Source organism: Hypanus sabinus, chromosome 2 (genome assembly GCF_030144855.1).
Source record: "Hypanus sabinus isolate sHypSab1 chromosome 2, sHypSab1.hap1, whole genome shotgun sequence".
Taxonomy (NCBI): Eukaryota; Metazoa; Chordata; class Chondrichthyes; order Myliobatiformes; family Dasyatidae; genus Hypanus; species Hypanus sabinus.
Genome location: NC_082707.1, coordinates 55,064,265 through 55,091,233, shown reverse-complemented (window position 1 = coordinate 55,091,233; position 26,969 = coordinate 55,064,265). Strand labels below are relative to the sequence as shown.

General features: G+C 36.7%; 1 protein-coding gene across 7 annotated transcripts in view; it reads left to right on the top strand.

Annotated features, from left to right (window-relative positions):
* Window positions 1-26,969, top strand: part of nlgn1 (neuroligin 1) — a 517,723-nt gene that overhangs the window by 47,250 nt on the left and 443,504 nt on the right. For 2 of the 7 annotated variants that reach the window (XM_059989133.1, XM_059989142.1), the window contains one exon: window positions 8,283-8,432. In XM_059989133.1, coding sequence (XP_059845116.1) covers window positions 8,283-8,432 — 150 coding nt within the window. Of the gene's footprint in view, window positions 1-807; window positions 815-4,214; window positions 4,275-8,282; window positions 8,433-26,969 lie in introns of all 7 variants that reach the window. The other 5 variants (XM_059989126.1, XM_059989108.1, XM_059989098.1 and 2 more) reach the window with 5 other exon arrangements.

Sequence of the window (26,969 nt, the reverse complement as noted above, 5' to 3'; positions counted from 1 at the left end):
TGATGTATTCAACCATATCTGCATGTTGGTGTTTCCATTCATAATATAGATAGTTGTCACCAATAAATGCTATTGTATTGTAAAACATACCCAGCTCCATTTTTATTATATGATCATGTCAAACACTGACATAAAGTTTGTACAGCCTGTCGGTAATCTCTTTATAATGGGCATCTCTGAAGATAAATCTCGATTTGCTAATATTTATCATCCAATGCTTATCTGTCATTCCTGAAGTTTCAACTCAGGAACCTTCAAAACAGTTTAACATTTTGAGCTGTTCAGCTGATTTACTTGTAAATTGAATGTTTATATAATTTAGTATGCCTTAATCTGACATTTTTTTTATATACAGTATTTTATTTACAATTAGTTCATTTAATATGTCTGGAACAAACTCAAGTTTCTTTCCACATCCAAAGAATTTCAAGTTCTTTAAATGTTATTGAAGTGCCAAAATATACCATGCAATCTATAACATGCAAGGCAACTGAGAGCAATTCTTGTTTGCAGATGCTGGAAATCTGACAAAAAAAAAAGACAAATACTTGGGCCATTCAGCCGGTTAGGCAGCATATATACTGTAGAAGGGAAACAAAGTTTGAGATTTAGGCCCACTGATGTTGCTTGACCTTCTGTTTATGTTCCAAACTGCAAGTTCATTCAACTTTGCATGTTCTATTTTGCATACTTATTATATCTTCAGAAACTTAATTGTAGTTTCTTTTACAAATTATTAAAGGCTTATTTATGTACTATGAACTTAATTTTGATATTCACAATTTCTGTTTAATTGTAATAGTATAGAAATAAAGTGAAAGTTGTATAAAATAGGTCGATTTACTCAGTGTGCAAAGATTTCTGTTAAACTCGTGGATTAGGTAGCATCTGTGGAAGTAGAGGGGTGGTTGGTTTCAAGTCGAGACCTTGCATTAGGACATAATTACTTTTGCTCTATTTGCAACAACTATTTCTGTGCAAAAGGTATATAATTTAATCCTAACATATTCTTTTTCCTGGTTACAGAAATTGCATTGTTACCCATTGCGTCTATGGTACTGGCCTAGAGGATGTTGTGGTGCATCAGGCACTACAAGTGCAATGAATTGCTTTTTATCCCCTCACCCTTTTGCCCTTTTTTGTTGTTGCCATCAATTGATGGAGATGTGGGATGAGAACAACATGGTAAGCTCAATTAACCAGTTCAAGCAACACACACAAAATGCTGGAGCAACTTAGCAGGCCAGGCAGCATCTATGGAAAGGAACAAACAATAAACATTTCAGGCTGACGTTGATAGATGCTGTCTGGCCTGCTGAGTTCCTCCAGCATTTTGTGTGTGTGTTGCTTGGAATTACAGCATCTGCAGGTTTTCTATTGTTTGAGATTGGACAGTGCTGATGAAGGGTCTCAGCCCAAAACATCGGCATCATTGGTGGAATCTCAGATCCAATATCAGAGCAGACCAATTGTCAGTCAGTAAGTCATGGTCATTCCCAAATTTGATGTTTGGAAGTCAAAACTTACTGAAGTTTACACAACTGAATGTCTGTGGTTCTTATTGTTGCTGCTGTTCATAACATGAAAAGATCACCTCAGTATTTTTCCAGCTGATTAGGGGGCCAATTTATTGGAGGACTTGAAGGGAAGGATCATAAATTTACCTTATTTAGAGGATACTTATTGTGTATCCTCTGTCTTATTTGTCACAACTAATGTAATGCCAATCCAGTGAACTGTTACTTGGAAAGTACTATAATTGCTTAGCTAACCAAAGGTACTTAAAGATAAGGCTATATTTACTAAATGTAGGAATATCACGATGTATGTATTGGTGTTAATCGTTTATGGAAAAACAATCACATTTTTTGCTTATCTTTTCTCAATCTACACATAAATTCTTATGAATTTGTATTTTCATTTCAATTGAGAACAGTTCGATGACTAGCTTCATTTGTTTTTTTTTTCCCTTTCAGTGGTTGTTTTGACATTTGCATTCAAGAATCCTGAAAATATATTTTTGAAAATATGAAGTCTGGATGATGGGTTGAAAATGTGCTTGTTTGTAATTACGTCTAACTCATTTAGCATTTTTAAAACCTGTTGATGTTATTATCAGTTTTACTCTTGGGCAGGGCTATTTATTAATGTTGTGGAAGAACTTTGGCATTGTTCTGCACAAAGTGCTCTTGAAGGATTTGAACAAATGCTCAGAAGCTTTAGCTGGATTTAAAATATCAGAAGATGAATATCAAACGTACAGTATGTGCTCATGATTATTAGTAGTAACATAACTGAATCTCAGAAATTGGGCAGGAAAGGATCTCATCTGGCATGATATCTGAATTGGAAGGAGAGTAAGTTGTGGATACATCTTAATATGATTATATTACATCAATTTGGTTAGAGTTAATTTTGCATTACTTACACATTGTGCTTTCTTGTACAAAAGAAGATAGTTTTACTTCATGAAATTGCAACTTGTAGTACAATATTGGACAAATGCTTGTGTTTCACATCCAAGGAAATCTAACTTAGTTTTAAATTTATTACTAAAGCTTTTTTTGTTATGTGAATACTATTAAAGTTATTAGTTTTATTATTAATGGTATTATTTATTTGGCAGCAAATATTGCTTTGGGCACTTTCATTTTCAGGAACGACACATGCATTTAATAAACTAAGACACATAGAACCTTGCATTTGGTTCATTTGTTACTTAAGTGTTTCCTTTCACTGCAATGAATTGTTATCTTTTCATAATTGGTAATACAAAATATAGCAATATTGAAATAGAATGCTAGAGTCAATGTTCATTCCTTCAGATTCTAATAAATTATACAATTGCTAGAAAATGTTTTCAATAAGAAAATATTAAATGCATTATCTGATTTTTAATATTTGTATTGTGTAATTTAGTTTATCCTTCATGTTCATTATTCCTAGTTGTGCTTCTTTGCAATGCATGGAGAAATCATTTACATTCTTACCTAGCATGAGCAGTTTTCTTTTGTTGAAAGGACTTTGTGTGAGATTGCTGTTACTGTATAATAGTTCTGGACACAGTGATTGTTTCCATTGTTACTCGCATGACACTGTGATGCTTGATGGTGGTGCCTCATATGTTTGCTTTTCTGGCTGCATAAAAAAATCAATGTTGACTTTCACCTCTAAATAATATGAATGCGTGTTTTTCTACAGTAAGGAATGATCTACAAGCATAAGTTTTAACTTTCTGCCACTTAATACTTTTATATAGAAAATATCTAAAATTCTTTATTTGATCAAAAGGAGAAAGTTAAAAATCTTTTCAGTAGTTTATTGCTGAGAAAATGTTACATGTTAAGTGATCCAGTCAGGTTTAAAAACCTAAAATGGCTCTGCTATAATAAAACCAATTCACCATGCAATTACTATCTCATATAAATGTATACAATTAAAAACAAATCAGCATTTTATTGTTATCAAGTCTAGAAAAATGTGACACCTCTATGCATTATTATGAAATATAACTTTTGCCAATTATTTCACTTTTGTGCTAGATTAACTTTGCAGTCTAAGTTCCTGTTGCAGTATGATATTGAAACAATATTTTAGGATTGGCAAAAGTTGATAATCATCCATTGTTGCCCATTGATGCTATCTTTTGAATGCAAAATTCACTGGAATTGATGTCTTTGAAATCCTTTGTTTTGTATAGTATCCCTGAAATGACTTTCTTCCCAATTTTTGCTGCTTTTTTGTATTTTGTGATTTGAATTTAAAAGACATCCAGAAGCATATCACGCCAACACCTAAATGAAACCCCTAATAAATACTTGATCACTGTGAAAAAGATTTAGTATTTTTAAATTTGTCACCTGTCTAATAGGTTGATCATTTACTAACAAGAGTTAAAGTAATTTTTCTCTTTTCTTGAAATGGTGGGTATATTGTTCTGGTTTTTTTTTGTAGTTGATACAGATTTCTTTCTAGACAAATCTGATAAAAGCTTTTGTTGTAATTTAAATTTTAAATATGAAATGTATTTTAGGGATTTTTATCCTTTATACATTTTTAGATATTTTGTACAGTTACTATTTTTCAAAATATAAAATCTTACATTTCAATTTTTCAAGAAACATTTTATAATGATATTTTCTAGATTTTCTGAAGTCATGTATGTTCTTGAATTCTCTTTTTTTTTCCTCCATTTTCTTCATGTTTGATCCTAGGTCCCCTTGCAAAGAAACAGGCTGATGATTTAGGTGATAATGATGGCGCAGAAGACGAAGGTATTTTTTTGACGCCAAACCAATATGCATGACGATGATTGTCTAATTTTTTCCTCCCTTCTAAAATATTTTTAAGATATTTTTAAGTGCAGATTTTTAGCACTTAACTTTCAGATTTTTTGACTAATTGTTGTTTACATTTTATCACTTCAATGCTTTTATGCGATTTTACCAAAGTACTTGATTATAGCAGTTTTCACTGATGCGACAGAACTTTACTGAAACAATGTATTTTTAAGGTCATATTTTTGTTGACATGTGGGGTTGTGGGTTAACCACAGTATCAATTAAAAAACATATAATTTAACATGTAAAAAGTTGCTTTCTTCTGTTTGCATTAATGCATGCCTTATAATTATTTGAATTTTCCAGATATTAAAACCAGATAGGTTGATTTTGGACTTTTATCTTTTGACACAGCAATGTGTATATACTTTTTGACCAGAATATCTATATAACATTATTGCTCGTGAAAACTAATAATGTAAAATTCAAATGCTTCTCAAGCAAAGATCTCCCTTGCCGTTCAATAGCTATAAGGAAATTGGAACATGGATTAGGACAATGACCAAGCTTTTAATTAATACTTTGAAGCCCATGCTTTGTGTTGAAAAATAGACGTGCTCTTCCTTTTTAGCATCTTTTTATTAAACAAATTCCACTTTAGTTATAATTCTGATTCGGAGTAGGGATAATCTAATAAATTATCAGATAAAACAGGTATAGATCTCAAATGACACAGATTTTTTGAATACACCAAATGATTTTTTTTATAGTGCTGATGACTTTGATCAACACTAACAGTCAATATCAATGTTTGCATTCAATGGCTTGTCTCTTAACCCATCATGAAGTTATCATATCTATAAATATTATCTGGCTTTCAAAATAGAAAGGAAATATTGACATGTTTTAATCAAACAACAGATTCTTGATGATGGCTCTGTCCTCACTATTTTGCACTTCTCATCGAACTTTCCAAGGTGCTGATCTTATACGCTTCAGCTTCAGGTTATTATTATCACCTCGTTCTTTTATAGCTGCTATGATGCAGTCATTGCATTGTATCCAGTGCTTTTCTCCATGCCTGCATAGTTTTCACATTTAGAATTGTGAATTCTGTTTGTGGTCTCCCTTCTCCATTTTCAACACATACTCTCTGATCAAAGAATTTCCCCAGCAACCTACACTCAATCACAAACGAGAAAATCTGCAGATGCTGGAAATCCAAGCAGTACTCAAATATCCAGTATAGGAGGATAGCTAAAAAGGTGGCTACAGGAGCGGAACCCAGTGTGGTCTTCTGCTGTAAACCATCGACTTCAAGGTTTGACATGATATGCATAGTTACTTGAGTTACTGTCAACTTCCTGTCTGCTTGAACAAGTTTGGCCATTCTCCACTGACTTCTCTCATTAACAAGCTGTTTCCAACCTCAGATCACTCACTGGATGTTCTTTTGTTTTGTTGTTTTTTGTACTATTCTGTGTAAACTTTATGGACTGTTGTGCGTGAAAACCCTAGGAGGACAGCAATTTCTAAGATACTCAAAACACCCCATTTGGCAGCTAATCATTACATACTGAAAGTCATTGAGATCACATTTTTTTCCCTTCTGTGTAGTGTAGGCCTCCGTTAGTCTTGATAGACCATAGATTTGCGCCTTGGAAAGTTTCCAGGGCACAGGCCTGGGCAGGGTTGTATGGGAGTCTGGCAGTTGCCCAAGCTGCAAGTCTCCCCACTCCATGCCACTGATGTTGTCCAAGGGAAGGGCATTTTTTTCCCTGTACTGATGTTTGGTTGAACAGCAAATGAACCTTTGGCCATGTCTGCATCCTTCTATTCATTTGCTTGCAGCCTCATGGTTGGCTGACTGAATAATTGCATTAACAAGCAGGTGTACAGGAGTACCCTAATAAAATGGCCACTGACTGTATCTAATATCAAAACACATTACAACAAGATTCTCTCCCCTTTACTATTCGGCTAAATTAAAGCTACATTTTTATGCTTCTGCTAGTAACCATAAGCTTGTCCTGTTTGTCCTGTAAACTGTCAGCCACCACTACAGGGTTAATATTTTGTGCACTGCTTGATTCAATCGAGATTTTCTTCTCTTGCAACTGCTGTATTCACAGTCATACAGTTGCTTTCTTCAATCTTTTCAATCTCTTCCTCAACATCACCACTTAAATATCCTCTGGTTGCCTCTTGCCACACAATGAAACAGTAGTCGACTGCTTCATTACTGTTGAATTGACTCTCTCTTGCCTTCTCAGTGGCCTACATGCCTCAGCTTTCATGTCAACCTACACAAAATTTCATACCTCCCTTCATCCCATTCTCTCTTTACAGGTTAGCCCTGTGAACTCAATTTGTAATACATTTGTGTTTTCCTCCTTGAGTGTAATTTTATGATCCTGCCTCACATCTAATGTGCTTGTCCAACTTTTGAGTTTCTCTTTGTCTTAAACTCCACTGTAATTCAACCTGTAATCTTAACTTTGTTTTCTTTTTATAGATGCTGCTGGATTTTCTGAATGTTTCCAGTGTTTTCTGTTTTTCTTTATTTAGAATCATAGAAAGGGTACTGCAAAGAAGGACAGCCCATTGACAGTATTTCCTCTACTTTAACATGCAGATAGCAATAGATGCTCTGTTGCATATGCAGAGATATTTATGGCAAATTGCCATTTTGTTAGGTGATACTATGAGGGTGTATCTTTAATATAATGTAATAACAAATAAAACCTTGTGATGAATTATCTAATAAGCCACACAGTTAATATTCTTTTTATCATTAATGCGTACTTGCATTCCAAGTGTAGATGATGGAAATTGTAATCAGTATTGTTTCCATAAATTCTTGCTTTATTCTTATTTGTTGGAATATCACTAGTGAAAATTAAAATAAAGTTGTTTGTGCACCTGGTTAACATTTTAATGCACCAGTAAATTTACTTGACTATTAAACTATTAGAGTGACTCTTACGGATAGATTCACTCTTAGTCATCCATATTTGGTTAATTAGTTTGTGAAGAAAAAATCCATTTATGTGAAATATAAACACAAAATACTGGAAACGCTCAGTAGATTATGCTGTGTCTGTGGAAAGAGAAGCACAGTTAATATTTAAGGTCAAATATCTTAATTTGAAATGCTTATAGATAAATTAACTAATGAAACTTTCAGCAATAAATAAGCAGGTTGAAAATAAGAACTTCACTCTTTCACACTATTATCATATATTCTGTGTGTCAGTCTTTAGGAAGAATGCCACCAACCTATTGTCAACTTCTGTAGAAACTAGCTTTCTTCAAGGCATACTATACATATTGAATATGCTTTAGAGACTGACAATGCTTTTGATCATATCCATTCTCCTTGTTAACTAATTTCTTGTGTTTCTAACCACTTCGAATAACAGAGCATTCATCAGTTTTCCATATTAGCCCTCATTACATGTGTAGCACGCAGCAGTTTTTTTCTTCAGCATCATGTCTAATGCGGTAACACAGTAGGCTGCATACGGTCTAGCCCCAACTGGTTGTTCTTCTTGATTTCTCAAAAATATGTGCAATCTTTTCAAGTGCTGATTTTCAAATGGATCAAACCTCTTCACACCACACTTTTGTAAATCTGTAAACAGGGAGAAAAAAGTCTTAGACAACAATGTGACAGTAACAGAAACTCACTCTTGTCTTCTGGTCAAATCCAGTCAAATGTCAAGTACTGTAGTTCTTGATTTACTCAAGTCCCTTATAGCTAAAAATAGCATGATTGCACCATTGCTTGCTAGTGATGTTATTAGCCTTTAAACCTGCTGGAATCTTAAATAATATTAATTCACATGGCTTATTAGCAGTAAAACAATTAACTCCAAATATTTGCTTGAGAATCTTATTTTGTCATTTAAACTTTGATTTAAAAATATCCATATTAATACAAATGAATAATAATGACATAAGTAGCTTCCCAAAAATTTTGAAATATACCTCATCTTTCAGATATTCGTGATAGTGGACCAAAACCTGTAATGGTCTTCATCCATGGTGCATCATACATGGAAGGCACAGGAAATATATTTGATGGAAGTGTACTAGCAAGTTATGGCAATGTCATAGTCATCACAGTGAACTACCGGCTTGGTGTTTTAGGTAAGTCCATGCTTCCTTAATTATTCAGTTCTGTTATTTGTTGAAAGCTTCTTGTGAAGTTTAGATAACTTTTGTGATTTAATTATTTCTCAAATGTGATGTGCTGCTAATTTGATGAAATATGTGACCTGATATAATCTGTGGAATTTTACTAAGATCAAATACAATATCATTGTTTTAAATTTAGTAATAATTCACAAAAGTTAAGAGATAATCAAATGTAATCAGTAGAACAATGAATTCAAGCACTTTCCTCTTTTCTTTGAAATCTTGAGTTTTTATAGAAACATCAGGTGGGTTGATATGTCATTGCTGACTGTAAAGATTATAATAGTTTCTTTCGAGTGACTTGGCTCTTAATGAAAATATCTGGCTTAGCTCTAGTTGGTGCTCTGAATGGCTATTAGTCAACCTGAGTACTTACTGCAAAGGCACAGTAGAGCAATTCTTGGTGCTCAGCGTAATGAATGTGGAACTTGTATTATAGATGTCCTTTATGAGCCTTCTAGACCAAACTGTTTAATGAAAGCAAATGTACAACTTAAAATTGTAGTTTAACATGGGCTGTGGTTATAAAAATGGTCATATGTAATCCATATTTGTAGTTTCAAATATTCATAATTTGCACAAACCTGGTGTTAATTGAAATATTTATGTGAATTCAAAACTTAAAAGGAAATCTTTATCTTCAATCATTTTGATTTTGCTATCAACCTATAGCTATATATTGTGTATTATCATATTGTATGGTATACAGTTAGGTGCTTCAATTTGTAATGTAGATGATATTTCAATGCTGTCATTGTAATGTGTTTCCATTACTTTAAACAAAGCTTTAAAAATGATTAAATCAGAAGCAGCTCGATGAATATCAGCTTATAAATGAATGTTTTGTGTTTTAATCAGAGGAAAATGAACATACACAAAGAGTTAACTATGTTGAAGAAACAACTTTCTTGCTCTTAGTTTTATGTAGCAATAATTCTGGTAGCAATTTTAATGTGACATAAATTTTATTTATTGGTTTTCATCTGTAATACACTATTTGAAAAAATGATTTATCAAAGATTTTCCATATTAATTTTTCTGCAACTAAACATGTTATTGTAGTAGAATGTTAATTGCCAAAATGTGGCTGATTCTGAAAAATATGACTTCTCAAAAATGATACTTATTCATCATAATAGTTACCTAGCTAGATCATATCACTTGTCCATAGGAAATTAAATTTCCGATGTGATTAATAGAATCTCAACTTACCAATCCACTTTTGTTGTTTTGTTCATCCTGTGTTCTAAACCATTCCATGTTGGTTGATAGGTATTTTCCAGAACAAACAAATAATTCTGTTTATTTTTATTTATTCTCTAATACCCTATTTCCATTTCTTTAATCTTGTCTAATTGTTAACCTAATCAATACCTAAGCAAATTGTCATTTTCCTATGAATGCAAATCAATCAATGAGAATTTAATTTAAGTTTAAGAACCCAAGGTTGGTATTCTCATTTCAGATTGATAGGATTTTGATTTAAATAAACACCCACATGTTTTTGAATTGGAGGTGCAGAACTTCCAGTTGCTTGAGATGGAAAATTTTGCCCCCTTGTTCAAGGATTGCTTCTTCTAACTTGATTTTTGCTTCACATTATATCTTCATTCTGGTATAATAATGACAGTTTCTCGAGTACTTTTTAAAAAAAAGTTAATTAATATTTAACTAGGCTGGATGAGCTGCTAGTGAATATCACATCCTGATTGTGTGGCCACCGATGCTAGGCAAACAGTCTCTGAAGGGTATTGATAATGACTAGGGTCACCTCTCTTGTAAAGACACTGCCCTGAAGAAGACAATGGCAAACCACCTCTGTAGAAAAAGTTGCCAAGAAGAATCATGGTCATGGAAAGATCATGATCGTCCATGTCATATGACATGGCACATAATGAATTAATTTATATTTGGAAACCACCTTAAAGCAGTTTTGGTTATAACTTGGCAACAGTACCTTTGTGGATATATTTTTGAGATAAGACTATTTCAGAAACTAAATGTGCCTGAGATCTAGTTGAAGCATGATTAGCCTTTGAATAAATTATTTTTCTTAAGTTTCTGCTTTCTATTTTTATGATACACTGTTATAAACTTGTTAAATCAGTAACTGGTAAGTAGATTTTTCAAAGATATCCTTCAGCATGACATTGTATATTAGTTAATGTGAATAAACTTGCACACAGAGACTTTGAAATTCCTGCAAATTCAGTGAAGTTGATTTATGTCTAGCCATGCTTTTTATACTATTCCAAACCCTAGAGATTATTTGTGTGACTGGATGAGCATTTTATGGGAGGCAGGGTTTAAGGGTCAGCACAACATTGTGTACCAAAGGGCCTGTACTGTGCTGTACTATTCCATGTTCTATGTATGTGAATTGTACTGCTATCTGAATTACTGGCTACATCAGAGATGAATGGAGTCATTTTGATTGCAATGAGTAGGGCCCAGTAAAACTTGAAGAACTTGTTCATGGATTAAAATTAATTGTGCTGAGGCAACTGAATGATTGCAATCTTTTAAGAATCTCAGTGGGACAGACTGATCCTCAGCTGGCAGGCATTGTAAGGAAGCTTTCAAAAAGCAATTTCCCTCTGATAGATTGGAGCATTATCAAACATGTTTGTTTGATAGATATGTGTGGGAGAATATTAGTGAAGAGATAAACAAGGTGTCTTATATAATGCCCTCTTATTCAAAATTTGCAGGTTTGAAGAATTATGCTTTATAGTAATTCCAACTACGTAAATGCACTACAGATATAGTTTGTACATCCCATCCATATTTCTCTATTGTACTTTTTAAAATGTGCTTTCAAAGTAATAACATTTTATGGTTGATTTGAAAATTTTTCATAGATGAGATTCTAACTGATTATACATCAATGATAATGTCTATCATCCCAGTGACAATTCAATTTCATCTATTCTAATTGTTTCAAATATTCTAGTCATCAGCAGCATAGTAATCTTGAGCCAATTCAAATATCAACATTTTAAAATTAATTTGTTCATATTGTTCAAAAGTCAACTAAATTGTATGAGTGTATGCCTTTAATTACAGAAGAATATTTGAGCATGGTATTGCAAAGAATTTTGAAAACAATGACTGAGCAGAAGTTGATGGGTTAACCTCTTTTATGTAACATTATGTTTTAACCTTTCAGTTTGAATTTGCAATGGAATTGATTTAAGTACCGTTCTGGTTTAAGATGGCACTACTGAAGCAGAGCGATGACTTGCTGGCAGCAAAAACAACTGTTAACTATTTTATTAATAAACTCTTTATCGAAAGTGATCACTTCCCTTTAACTTCCCTTTTGGAGTGGAGTGCTTGAACTGCCTGTACAATCTGGTGTATTTGTGGTGTGGACTGAAGTCTCAAAGGTGCAGAATGGTAACTGTGTGGTGTGTATGGGCTGAATCGAGGTGGCGGGGCCTGGGCTCGAGAGCAGGGAACAAGCCAATGTTTAGCTGCTGGACTGGACTTGGAGGTGGGTTGAAGCAGCAGAACTGAGGCAAGGCAGAGTCGAGGTGGTGGGGCCCAGGTCCAAGAGCAAACAAGAAGTAAAGGTTTGACCAAATTAAGCACTGGCCCGCATTGGAAAGATCGGGTATAGGCCCAATTGAGGCAGAAGATCCCAAGCCTGAGAACGTGCTGAAGTGGCAGGCCCTGGATCTGAGAGTGAGGAACAACCTGCTGTTTAGCCAATTTAAGTACTGGGCCAGAGGTGAGGGCTGCAGTGTATCTGCTTGTCTGAAAATGCACATCATATGTTGAAAGTAAGAACGCGCTTACAGACTTTTCTGGCTCCTGGTCCTCCAAAAAAATTATCATCCCACTTCTGGCCTTCCCCATCCTTGAATCTACATATTTTCCTCTGTCCATCCACAATGCTGGATATATTTAAGCCAATTTTCAATTATGCTAAATGGGGATCTGCTTTAGTTCATGGTATGAACCTAAATAATTTGGACATGGCAAGAAGATCTGATGCATTATCGTTACCACTGAAACCTCTTCCTTTTTCAGATTAGTAGTAGGATCTTCAGATCAAATGTATTTGTTGATTATTAAGTATCAGAATGTTAGTTGCACAAATTTGTATCTATGTTTTATTGTATAGAATGTACATTTACCAAACTGTGGAGAATTATTTTTAAGAATAAATAAAATAGAATCAAACTCAAGAGAATATTGTAACCCAATTTGCCTGATTGTTGTGTGCCAAATTTTAGTTGGAAACTATTTTACAGTCTGAGTGATTTTTATTATGTGCATTAGCTTCACATTACTAGCCAGTAATTGACAACTCAAAAGTCACCCAGTGTTAGAACTAGTTTCAGGCAGGGGAATGTAGAACAGTGCTTATGTTACTGAACTGCTAGTCACTTAGTTTTATCAAACAGCTAGGGAAAAAAATAAAACCAAATGACCATTCACCAAGGCATCAGTCCCAGATAACAAAGGCACACCCAGCAACATTTGGGGGCATGCAAAATTTTTTTGAGATGTTGAGCAATAGATTGACATTGTCACATTTCTTTGACATAACTGCTTTTCTTTGAGCAGTCTTCCTCTTATCATCCAGCTGCTGTCAGAAGGAGTGTTATCAGTGTTCTCAATATTGGAGTTTAGAGCACATGAAGTTTCATGGCCTTAGGTCAAATGGATTCTAAGAAATCTATTGATATCAGATCACTCATTTTATTATGATGATATTCGAAAGAAGTGCTTTTGAGGACTATCTCCAAGAATGTCCTGGTAGCACTACAATCAGCTGAACTAGCTGAGTCTTGGGAAACATGATTGAAAGAACGAGCTAATGGCACCATTCAGGGCTAAACAATCCACTTGATTGCTGCCCTGTCCACCATCATAAAAATAATTTCTCCTCCTCTTGCAGAACTTGGCTGCTACATGCACTGCCAGAATTCTATGATGTCAACTTGTTTCCTTAACAACATAGAGTAGTACTGCACAGGAACAGGCCCAATGTCTCTGTTTGATGCCAATTTAAACTGCACATCTGCAGGCACATGGTCACATGGTCAACCTGCCTTTTCATATGCCTATCAAAGTACCTCTTATCATATCAGCCACAACCAAATCAGTGACTTCTACATCAGCAGGCATTTGTAAGATCGCCATGAAGCCTCATTTATCTTGACTTGGAAACATATGGCCATACATTCATCACTGTGGAGTCAGTATCTTGAAACACTTTGTTTAACAGCACTTTTGAGAGCGCCTTCATCATAAATACTGTTGCAATTCAAGAAAGCAGTCTACCAGCTCATCCCCAGCTCAGTTAGGGATTGTCAATAAATGCAGCCCGTTCAGCAGCACTTGGGTATTAAAACATAAACTCTATATCCTCTACAAAAAAAAGAGAATGGAAATGGAATACTACAGTTGCTGTAGAAATCTGGAATAAAACAGGAAATGTTAGAAATAAGCAGGCTGGTCAGGGACCTTCTAACAGACTAAGTTCATCTCTCTGTTTTATTCTGTGAGTTAAAATCTCCCTGATTTTATATTGCTGGGGTCCGTCTGTTTTGAACACCTGATTCGGATTCTCTTTTGCAGCTGTTATTTCTTTCACTCTATTTATCTGTACTTTATCCCATACGTTATTGAGGTAGCTTGTTCATTCCAGTGCTCTTTCTTTTACTGGTTTCATGTGTTGGTTGATTTCAATAGGGGATTTTTTTTTACCTAATTCTATATGTATAATCATATACAAGGACTGCTATTACATATGGGCAGTTCAATTTGCCAGATTCTGATCAGGTATTCCATAAACTATTGCCTGATTTCGTTCCCTGCTCCATTTCAATCTTATTAAAATTTTCAACAACAATTTTTGTTACATAATTTCTCTCAGCTGTGTAACATCATGAATCTTTAAATAAATCACGGTATAACAAAAGCTCACTTCCAAGGGTGAATGATTGCAACACTGCCGAAGGGCTGCCTTTTGTTTTTGTTAAGTTACCATGATCTCTGCTTGTATGAAGATCATACTATCTATGGTCTAATGGTTTGTTTTTTTCATTTATTTTACAAACATCATTGCAAGCTATGATGTCCAGTGGTTATAAGTCCCACATCATTTGCATTATTTTGTAGTGATCATTAGGATGACTCTGTCATTCTCTTATTGCTGTAAAATATTACAATTAGAAATGAGAGCTAAAGATTTATGTAATATTCTTCTTTGAGCTGTTTAGTAGGTTTTCTGCAGGAAATTCTAAACTTACAGTGCATATCCTGAGATTGAAGTGTTTGGTTATACTTGCATGCATTAAAATCTGTACACCACTTCTCACTTTAATTGCTGATATAAATTCTGTGCTGACATATCCCGATAGTCATAATTATTTCTGCTCAAGTGCATTGTCCCATTAGTAATTATTTCTGGGCCTAAAAACACTAATTAAATGAATAACTTCAAGAACAAATTATTCACTAATGCTATCATAAAAGACTCATATAAGGACTATATAGGGGTTGCAAATTATTAATGCAACATCATTTAAGACTAAATTGTATGCAAAAGTGCAAAAACAGCAACTAAGGAATATATATAGAACAAAAGGGGAAAAAAACAACATGTAAGCTACAAAAGAATGTAAAAGTAAACTTGTAGTGTTAGTCAAAATGAATATAGGAAGCACAGCAACATTAGGAATGAATGAGTAGACAAGGGCTGATTGTGTTAATACGTTAATGGGAATAAAGTAACAATGAATATTGAGAATAATTTGCATCACTGTTTACAGTATTGGAAAGAAATAAAATACTGGTGCTAAAAAGTGCAATAGTTTCAAACTCAGTGATATTGTAGAAATAGGTTAGAGACAACAAATTATGTAACTACAGGGGGGATAAAATAAATAATAAACATTGAGAATATGAGTTGTACAGTACCAGAAAGTGAGCCCATAGGTTGTGAAATCAGTTCAGGGTTAGGGTGAGTGAACCACTCTGGTTCAGGATCAGGTTCAGGTTAAAGGTTAATATCTGTTCCTGGACCTGGTGGTTTGGAACCTAAGGCTCCTGCTCTGTGTAGATGTGTTCAGTGGTGTGTGGCATCCATTGGTCTCGTGAGACCATGGATCTGTGCTCTCTCCAGGACACAGGCCTGGGCAAGGTTGTATGGAAGACTGACAGTTGCCCATGCCTTCTACACACCACTGATGTTGTCCAAGGGAAGGGCAAGGGCTGATACAGCTTGACACCAGTGTCATCGCAGGAGTTGCCAGAACGAGGTTGAAGGCAACGTCTGACTGCCTTATGGACTGCAGCTCTGGATTTGTCCTTAGTTTACTCCCTAAGCCTTTCGCATGAGTGGGTATGGCCGCAAGGCAGTAGAGGTTTGAAATCAGAGTCCTCCCTCTCTTAGATGACTTGCCTTCCCAGGCTGACGAGTTCCGTTTAACCGAAACACTGGTTTTAAGGTGCCAGGATCTGCCTTCACCCCTTCTCCTGTCAGTAGAAACAGTTCTGCTGGGCTTAGAGGCTAAGCCATACAAGAAGGCCAGGAGTTAGACTTGGTTGTCAGAGGCTATTTGAGGCACGTGCTGTGAGGAACTCTTCTAGGTAGTGGGAGCTTGTCCCCGGTACCACTCCTTGGCTTGACAACCTTGGAATCAAGGTTGGAACCAGTAGTAGGAAGGCCTTTACCTGGGATGGACTGGGCTATATCCACTACTTCTTATTGGCTTTTCCGTTCAAGGACATTGGTGTTCCCATACCAGGCTATGATACCACCAGTCAGTATACTCTCTGCCATGCATCTATAGAAGGTTGTCAAAATTTTAGATGAGATGCCCAATCTTCACGAACTTCTAAGAAAGTATAGGCACTGCTGTGCCTTCTTTGTAATGGCACTTACATGCTAGACCACACTTTATTATTTTAGCCCTTTTCTTTTCAGTCCTGATAAAGGATTTTGGCCTGAAACATCAACTATTTATTCCCTTCCTTAGATGCTGCCTGACTTGATGAATTCTTCCAGTATTTTGTGTATGTGGCTCAAGATTTTCAGCATCTGCAAAATCACCTGTGTTTAAGACACATTCAGAGACAAGTCCATGGTGGTCGAAGAAGTATCTATTGAGTATATTGCTGAGTTGGATTATAATTACACAGGTCTATTCAAGAACCAATGGTTCTAAGAAAGCAGCTGTCCTTAATCCTGGTGGTGTGTGATTTAAGCCATTTGTACCTCGTTCCTGACAGTAGTAGTAATAAGAGGACATGAGGCAGATGATGGGTATCCTTGATGATAGACGCCACTGGCTTGAGACAGTGCTTCTTGTAGATGCAGCCATTGGTGTGAAGGGTTATGCCTATAATAGACTAGGTTGTCTGCAGCCTCTTGCATTCTAGAGTGTTGGAACTGCCATACTAGTCTGCAATGCAACCAGTCCAGGTATTTTCTACATTGCACCTGTAGATGTTTGTCAGAGTTTTTGGTTATATGCTAAAGCAGGGACATTGGCATGCCTTCTTGATGATTGCATAAATATGCTGGGCTCAGGATAGGTCATCCAATATGTTAACACTGAGGAATTTAAAGCCTCTTACTCTCTGTATCTCTGACTCACTAATGAGAATTGCCATTGGGTCTCCCAATGCCTCCTTTCTGAATTCAACAATTAGATTCTTGGTTATGTTGACATTAGGCATGAGACAGTTATGGTGTGTGGCAGCACTCAACCAGATGTTCTGTCAGTTCCCCATCCATGATTTGGTTATCTAACAACAGTGTTGCCATTGGTAAATTTATAAATTATTTTGAATCTGTGCTAAGTCACACAATTGTTAGTGTAAAGAGATTAGAACAGGGGGTTGAGCACATAGCCTTGAGCTGCACCTGTGTTGATGATCAATAAGTGATTATTGACTTATACCGATTAAATTACAAATAAATATTAATTGTTAAAGTTAAGGACAAATATATGGCATTAAAATCTGATTATATGCATAGCTTAGAAGCCAGGAGTTCCCAAACCTTTTTATGTGCCATGGACCAATACCATTAAGCAAGGGTTCCATGGACCACAGGTTGGGAACCCCTGACTTAGATCCTCTTTGGACCTAAAAAATCTTTTATGCCAGTTTATTTCTATATTTCAATGCTCTTCAAATGCCTCAGATGGTTTTATTAATTTGTTTGTAGATTTGCATATTTTTGAATGAGTGTAGCTCTAACATTACATTAACATTACACTAACATTACAAACTATTTTGATCTAGAAATAAATCTACACATGCCTGTCATTACTCCTGAAAGCTGCAGCTCCATATCTGAAAACACAGTGAAGCCACTTTTACTGAAGAACTCAATGGTTCAGGAAGGAGACACACCATGTTCACAAGTTAATAAAATACTGACTTTCAATCATTTTGACATTGGATAAATATTGATTAGGGTACTGAGGAAAATCTCCCTTTTCATTAAAATAATGGAGCAGTCACTCAGAGAACAGAAAGAGTCATGATTTAAGATCGAACCTAAAAGTTGACAATTAACATTCCCTTAGTGCTTAGCTAACATATTAGCTTGGATTTTTATGATTAAGTGTCTGGAATGTTTTGGAACTCTTAGACAGAGTTGGTATTCAACCAGACTGGTACATGACAGATATCATGAAAAAGGATTTGAATGACATAGATTTGAAGATTAATTTCTTATGGAGTTGAAGAAAAGCTTTTCAATCATTCTGCTTCACAGTTACTTATTTTTGATAATTCAGTGCAGAATTATGTGGAAGGAAAAATAGAAGTATATTTTTCTGAACTACTGAGGTTGAATTTGCTCAATTTGTGTCCCCTTTTGGAATAAATTCCCAAATTTTCATGTTCTTTGTAATCCATTTTTGAGGTAAATGATATTTCTTGTCTCGGGTATTTTCTTTGTGTGAGACTAATGATTTGAAGCTTTGGGGAATCAGTCATGGGTCTCACCTCCTCCTGCCAACCACACTCTCTCAATAATCCCAATTCTTACTTTCTCCACCAAGGGCCAACACAGAAAACAATGGTCTAAAGTTGAGATGAGAGGAATCAGTCATTCTGAATGATATTTTCTGAACTGTTGGAATGGTACAGATGTTATCATTCCATGTAACCCACCTCAGTTGATTAATTGATCTCCACAGTGTTGCTTAAGGATAGAATAAATAGAAGATCTAAAATTGAAGTGGATTGAAAATGTAAGGGCCACAAGATGGAATGTGAGGTTTCAGTTAAGGAAATATAGAAATGCTTCTTGTTAAACAATAGATTTTCCAATAGCGGATTCAAAAATAGAAATGGAAACAAAATTCTGCCCTTTGATAATGTTTTGGCAAGGTTTCTTGTTGGATTGTTTATTGAGTGTAATATTTAACTGGCAGAGCTTGGTATTAAAGAGCAAAAAAAATTGCAGCAGTTGGAATTCTGAGCTGCCTAATGTTCTATGTAATTATGCCTTAGATTCCCTACCCTGCTCTTATATTTTATGTCTTTGATGTTGTATTCTGAGATGTTGCATTTGGGATGTTTGTCTTTGTTGGCTAGGACACAGAATACAACATTTAAAATTAATACACAGAACATTTCCAGGCAGGAAATGAGATAAAATATACATCATTGATTAAGTATACCTCATGGCTATCTATTGATTAGATGACAAATACTCTGAAGAAAGCAAGATATACATACCATTATATCACTAACTAAACTCAATACAATGCTGTATATTTTTTCCTGTTGATGTATGAAAATAGAATAGCATAGTACAGGCCCTCTGGCCTACAATGTTGTACCATCAGTTCATAGCAACACTGTTCTGGTACAAAGCTGTGCCCAGTACTGCACCAAAAACCAAACAGATCTTAAACAAAATGAAATGAAAGCAAGCCGGGGAAGAATAATACGCGTATTATTGAAGGAAAAATCAGAGCAAATGAAAGAACACATGCTGCTCTTGCAAAGACTAGGATATTGATTTACAATAGTGGTCTACCATGTGATAAATCTTGGATCGAAAGGAAATTGTGCAAAATGCTGTCAAAGTAACAGAAAAACTAGTAATTATAGAGGGACACAGCACAGAAAGAGGATTTAAGCCACCAACTCCACACCAAACATCATGCACTCATTTGGACTCAAAAAACGAATCTGGCAGCGTAATCTTGAACACAGTAGAACACTGGACCTTCTGTAGGCAGACGTAAAGGACACAGACAGTGCCACTGTCCTTCCCCCAATTAGCAGATCCGATGACAACCTGCTAACACCCAGGTACATGCCTCTTGTCCAGTGGCAGGTGGATTCAGGATGGTATGAAGCACTGCAGGAATGCTTTGAGAGGATGGACTGAGATGTTTTATGTGAGCCACGCAGGGAGGACATTAACAAAATGACTGGTTGTATCACAGACTATATCAAATTCTGTGAGAACACCATCTTGCCAGCCAGGACTGTATGCTGCTTCCCCAACAACAAGCCCTGGATCACCAGTGACCTGAAAGAACTTTTGAATATGAAGGAGGAAGCCTTCAGGTCTGGAGATAGACAAGTACTGAGGCAAATATGGAGTGAACTGAGAGTAAAGCTGAGGGAGTGCAGAGCTGGAGTATGAGCTCCAGCAGAATAGCATAAGGGACGTGTGGTCAGGCAAGAAGCAGATCACTGGCTTCAGGGTTAAAGAAAGGAAGATCGAGGACTGCCTGGATAGGGCCAACGAATTGAACTTGCTTTTCAACCGGTTCAGCATGGGACCTCCTGCTGTCTTCTCTCCCACTTGCTCAAGCCCACCCTCCCTGCCCCAGAAGACTTCTCCTTCCACCCACCCCCCACCAATGTGTACTTGAGTTCCAAACCCCCAACTTTGGAGTATCCTGCCTCCATAGGGATGACCACCCTCCCCCAACTGTGGGTCAGATTAAGAGACAGTTGGAGAGACTACATCAAGGCAAAGCTGCTGGCCTGAATGGTATCAGCCCCAGAGTACTAAAGACCTGTTTGAGCTAGCTGTCTGGTATTTTTGCACCACTTTTACAATCTGGGTCTGAGTCAGGAAGAGATACTGGTGCTATGGAAGACGTTCTGCTTGGTTCCTGTAGCTAAGAAGGAGACTGCATCTGAACTTAATGACTACAGACCAATTGCTGTCACATCTCATGTGATGAAGGTGCTGGAGAGGCTGGTCCTGACTTACCTTGGACCACAGGTGAGACCTTCATTGGACCCTCCACAGTTTGCCTACCAACCTCATGTGGGAGTGGTTGATGCCATCATCTACCTGTTTCAGAGAGCTTACACCCACCTGGATGATGCTGGTGGCATCGTGAGATTCACATTTTCCGATTTCTCTAGTGCCTTCAATTCTTCTGAGTGAGAAGCTGCAAAGAATGGGTGTAGACAAATCCACTATCTCCTGGATTGCTGACAGATAGACCCCTGTTTTTAGGGCTGGGTAGTTCTCTGTCTGAGATGGTAGTGAGAGGCACTGGAGCACCACAAGGGACTATCCTTTCTTCCTTTCTGCTCACAATGTACACCTCCGAATTTCAGTACAAATCTGAGTCTTGTCACTCTGATGGCTCTGTGGTGGTTGAGTGTATCAGCGATGGGCAGGAGTTGGAGTACAGAGGACTGGTGGACAAGTTTGTGGAGTGGTGTGGGCGGAATCACCTGTTCCTGAATGTGGCCAAAACTAGGGAGATGGTGATTGATTTTAGGAGCAAGAGGACTGTGATAAGTCCGGTATACATCCTGGGAGAAGAAGTTGCAGTGGTGGAGGAGTACAAATACTTGGGAGTTCATCTTAGCAACAGACTTGACAGGATCTTGGCTAGAATATTATTATTCTGTACTTTATTAATAGTTAAGTCTGCACATTGCTGAATGTGTTTTTAAATGTTGCTGCTGCAATGAAAGAATTTCTCACTTAGGATCAATAAAGTGCTTATCATTATCGATAAGATATGGTGGGCCATAAGCAGCAGCAGAAAGGAAGAGTACTGGACTTTGTAAACTCTACTTGTTATATCCCTCAATTCATTATTACCATCAGTCCAGCAATATCAACTCTAGTGTAATGAGAAATGCAGAAGGAAGATGGAAGCAAAATCTGTCATGAGGTTTCACTCTGGTGTGGAACTATGATAAACAGCAAGAACAGCTATGGAGAGTTAGAAGATCCCACAATATGGATCAGATCGAAGTTCCGCAATTCAACAACATCTATCGATCAATTACAGTGGATAATTAAACAAAAGGAGGAGAAGACTCCTAGGACATCTCAATCTTCAATGATGGCAGAGACTAGCATGAGATTGCTTAACATAAGACTTCAACCACTTACAACCACATTCAGCCGGAAGTGCTAGGTGGAGAGTACCAGATATAGCAAAAGTTTTAGGACCAGATAAATATCCAGTCTGTGTAGTCTTGAAGATACGTGCTTTAGAATCAGCTGTATTTTAACTGTTCTTCCAGTACAATTACAACATTGGCATCTATCTGATAATATGAAAAATTACCCAGGATATTTCTTATTCACAAAAAGTAGATTGATCCGATCTGGCTAATTTTTGCTCCATTAATCTACTTTTAATCTGTAGTATTGTGATTCAGATTTCTTTGATAGTGCTGCAAAGCTGCATTTTTTTTTCATTAAGTATCTGCTCATCAATATCCACTGGTCAGAGTCCTTGAGCTTTGGATCTTATCTTGTAGTTCAAACATGAAGGGAAATCCTGGTGTTCAGAACTGAGTTGACTGATTACCATGACTTGAGGGCAAAATTTAACCAAACGTGCATCAAGAAACCTTGGTAAAGTTGAAGAAAATGGCCATCAAAAAGTGTCATATTCTAATGATTAAAGTATTACCTTATCCTCACTGATTATAGTCATTGTAGCCCCAGATTGGAGTTTCTTTTGGAAAATGTTCTGGACCCAACCATCTTTGCTTTTCCATCAATAAAAAGGTTATGTGAAAGTATTTGTTTATAATTTAACAATGCTTGATTCCAATCATAGCAATGCAGAAAATAAAGCAGACAACCTACTGGATGACTGCTTATATTGTGAATTAAAGAGCAGTGAATATAGAATTATCACTATGACCTTCATTTTGAATATAGAATTATCACTATGACCTTCATTTTGAACTGTTTTAACAGAATATCAGGCCTTTTTAGCCTGGTGTCTCCTGTGTATCCTGCAAATTAGAGTTTTTGAACTGCACTATTTTGCTATCAGAGACTTCTGAACATGGATAGAATTGGCTCTTTTATCTTCAATGACAGAAAAGTAAAATGCCAACTATGACTATTATTCTTCAAAGATAATCCAGTACCTATTTCAAGGTACTGTAAAGTCCAATTTTGTTTGGATTTTGACAGTTTTAACTCCTCCTTTTGCACCTTCCTATGCATCAGCACCAGAATATTGAATTGTTGGACCTACTGTATATGCCTAAGTAAACATTATTATTCTGAATTAGTACATTCTGTAAATATTCACTAATGAAAGCACAAGGAACCAAAAAAAAAGAATATCAGGTTACAACTCAAGATTTTGAGAAAATTTAGTGCGATGAACATTCACTTCCTGGGCCAAGAGGTCTCATGTTTTGCCAAGCTTGCTTTCTAAGCACAGCAGCTGCCACTTGTCAAGGTTAAATGGATGTACGTAAACCTTCAGTATGTATACATGGTTTAGTTTCTGGTTGTAAGCGGGAGCCAGTATTCAGTTCTTAAAATGTAAATGGCAAGCAGTAATCAGCTTGGTGTTTAAAGCACAGCTTTGTACACAAGTTCTGAATATACAGACTGTCTGTAGAAAGCACATGCTAACTCACAACATCTAGTCTATTGCTGCTTGAAATGTGCAGTATGAGACACTGGGTTATTTAATTTGGCTTGTTACATGACAGAGAAACTGACTAAGTTGCTTAGTTCAAAGAAACTTGCAGACCAGGTGGATAATATCATTTGACATTTCAATTTCTGACCTACTAATGTTATGTATTCAAGGAATTTAACTTCACAACATTGATGGTGGGAAGCTAAGATCTGTTTCCAAAAAGCTTTTTGGGCATTTGTATAAGAAGGGTATCTGAGGAAATAACATATACGTACATCTGAAGTCACTCAAGTGGGAAAGAAACAGTATAAATGTCGAGAGTGGTTCAGGCCTATTGAAAATGGGATGAGAAACATCAAGACAGATGAAAGAAACATGGATGAACTAGAATCCATTACTCTAGTTTCAATTTCTGCATCATTGGTATGTTTTTAGTTTAGGGAATTGTACCTGTGTTTTGGAAATTCTTTGTGTTTTAGAAATACTTTGTATTTTAAAACTGGTTTGTAATTTGGAATTATTTTACAAGATAGAAACTCTGAGTTTAAGTGTGTTTTAAGAGTGTTGTTTGGATTGAAATGTGTTTCACTGAGAATAAATGAACTGTGTTTTAAACTACTTTGTTAGCTGGAAGTATCTTCACCTTGGGAGGGAGAAGGATATGCTTGAATAGTTGGTACTGATAGCTAAACACACTGCGCAGAACAAATAGGAAAGTGAACTAGTCTTTGGAGATTGGGTATTTACAGTATAATTTCCCTTCAGTGAGAATACTCATGGCTATTTATATCCAATAGGGCTTAATGTCTTTGTTTGAATTTAGAACTTTGCAGTCAGTAAAACCCAATACCATCACATTAGATGAAGTCTCAGAGAATTTGAAGGGGTCATCTTGAAGGAAATCTGTAATTTCCATCCAACTCCTACTCTGATATATCAGTCTCTGGCCCCCTATGCGGCTACAGTAAGGCCCAATACAAGCTTGAGTAACAACCCTTCATTGTCCACATGGACCCGCTACAACCTTCTTTGATAGAATATTGATTTCTACAACTTAAGATAACTTAACTGATTCTGTTATTTGGCTGTGATATCACCTTGGTTTCTTTTATTCTTCTTTATTTTCATCTCAGAATGGCAAGTCTTCCTGCTCTGCAGGTGGCATCTCCTACTGTACATTCTTTAGTCCATGTTCCATTGTACATGTTCAGATCCATGGTGATTCTGGCCTGTTATGGAAACATTTCCACCTTCCAGCTGTCCCGGGAACACCCCAAAATCCAGGCCTACCTGCGAAAACATGACAGCATGGCCACTGTGTTATTGGAGGCAGCTGATGAGTCCTTCACCAAACTCTCCCGAACATTGACAGATCCTAACTCATTCATAAGCTTGTGGGCTTGTTCGCTCTTCCTAATTGCTCCTGTTCACTCATTGACCAGGTAATCTTGTTTACAGTTCATCTCTATGGTCATCCTCGTGTAACCCTCTCACCGGACTTGTGTAAAAACTTAGCTCATTAGCTAACTCTGCTAACGACCAAGTGACTCACCGGTGAGAAGGCCAATTTCCATAAGTAACACATGTCTAGGGTCAATATGATTTGGGTTTAATCATACAGGAAAGTTGGGATGTTCCATTTAAGGAACATTGATTGTAGTGAATCCTGTGTAAATGCTGTCCCATGCACAATTAATGGTCAGCGAGAAATGATAGATTGTACACCAGCATAAAATTATAAAGAAAGTTTATTTACCATTTTCAACTTTATCAATAAGTTAACAGAAAAAGAAAAGGAAGATAAAAGGGCCCATTACAGTTAAATCAGTTTAAATCTGCTTATAAACATTGGAGCTCATTTCTAAAGTAGTCAGGTGTATTGCTGTCCTCACGCACTGAAGCCACAATCTGCATGAAAGATACCAGCAGGTACGGTTCAAACTACTCTTGAAGACCATTTCGAATAAACTGGCTAACTGGGAAGTATTGGCATTTGTTCCTTGGAGCCATTCATCTGCGCAAAGCATTTCTTACCACGGGGTCTTTCCTTTGGGCAGCATTCTGCTGGCCTCCTCCCTTGTTCCCGCTCTTGCTGAAAGACCCCAAACCAGACGATTGTCCCTCAGAAATCTGATCCTGCAAAGCTGTCTGGGATCTTCCATCACATCCCACTGGGCATAAGGTTATAACAAGTACTTAGACAACCCTAACAGGCTGACATAACATTCCTAAGTTTGGCAACATGGTTCCTTATGTTGAGCTAAAGCCAAAACACTGAGTAACAGGACCCACTGCTTTTGCAGAAAACTGCTAAAATAAAAATACCTCACAGTATAGCAGCACAAATCATAACCAGTGCATTATATTTTGCTCCCCCCCCCCTCCAGAAATCATCATGTCCTCATGGCTTTGGAACTTATTAAACCATTATTAATAACACTATTCAAATGAATTTCATGATTTCAGGACCCCCAATCCATTTGTAAATGGAAGTAACATATCTCACTTTTGGGATGGATGTTTCCCCAATGTATCATATGCCAGCCTATCTGGGGTTTTCTCTTCCTTATCTCACCTTCAGCTTTTTCAGTTTCAGCCACTCAGCCTACCCCTGTCTACCACTCCTACCTGTGGCAACTCAGAACGCTCTGCCCCCTGACTGAACTCAGCTTCATCCCCAATTATATTGGGGTGCAGTCTTAAGCAGATGCTGTTGAACATCTTCAACCTTCACTGGAGCTAAGTGACAAGACCCCTCTTGGAAAGGGTGGCTCTGTTACTCTAGCTACTCTTCCAGGAAATAACATGACAGGTTTAGACTGGGTATACTGCACAGTGCCTCATTTAAGTTCATCATTCTGCTTAGAAAAGATTTATAAAGTAAAGTAACTTGAGAACCTATGTCAAGTATGACTCTAGCATAAATACCTTCAATCCATATGGATGCATCAGAGTCTGGTCCCACTAAACATTCAGGAATAGTATTTTGCACTTTAGTATATTCCCTGATACACTGATTGGGTTAGGGTTAGCGTTGGAATGTTCTCCTCAAGATGCCAGGCCATTCCTTTCCTGGGTCCTTCCATAGTTTTGCTTCTTCTCTTCTCTGTTTGATTAACTACTGAGTTAGTTTCAAAGATTTTCTGCCACTCACGGTCTTGCTTGAAATGTCCACCTTCTCCACAATTTTGAGAGAAAATACCGGCAACCTTGATAGTCAAGAGAACCTTTTCAACAGCTTTCCTCTGCGTCGTAAGTCCTGCATGTGGGTTGGGTTTCCCATTGGACATGTCATATTTTGCTGAAACATTAGCAGACATCCACAGAGTCAGCTCAGCTTGAAGACTCTTCACCTCATTCCTCAAAAGCTCTATTAATGTGGCATCAAGGGTCACTAGCAGTAGAGGCTACCACTGAAGACATCTCTCAGCTTTTGGCAATGTTCTGTTTCTCAATCATGTTTTCCTCCTCTCTGAGTAACTCGGTAAAAGACGGAGGAGGGCACATCTTCTGGGTCATTTGAATATTTACAGCAATCATGTCATGTGACAATGCACCCTTCACAACTTGCTCCAGCCTCGAGCAATTTCTCTCAGACACAAACAGTGTAGCA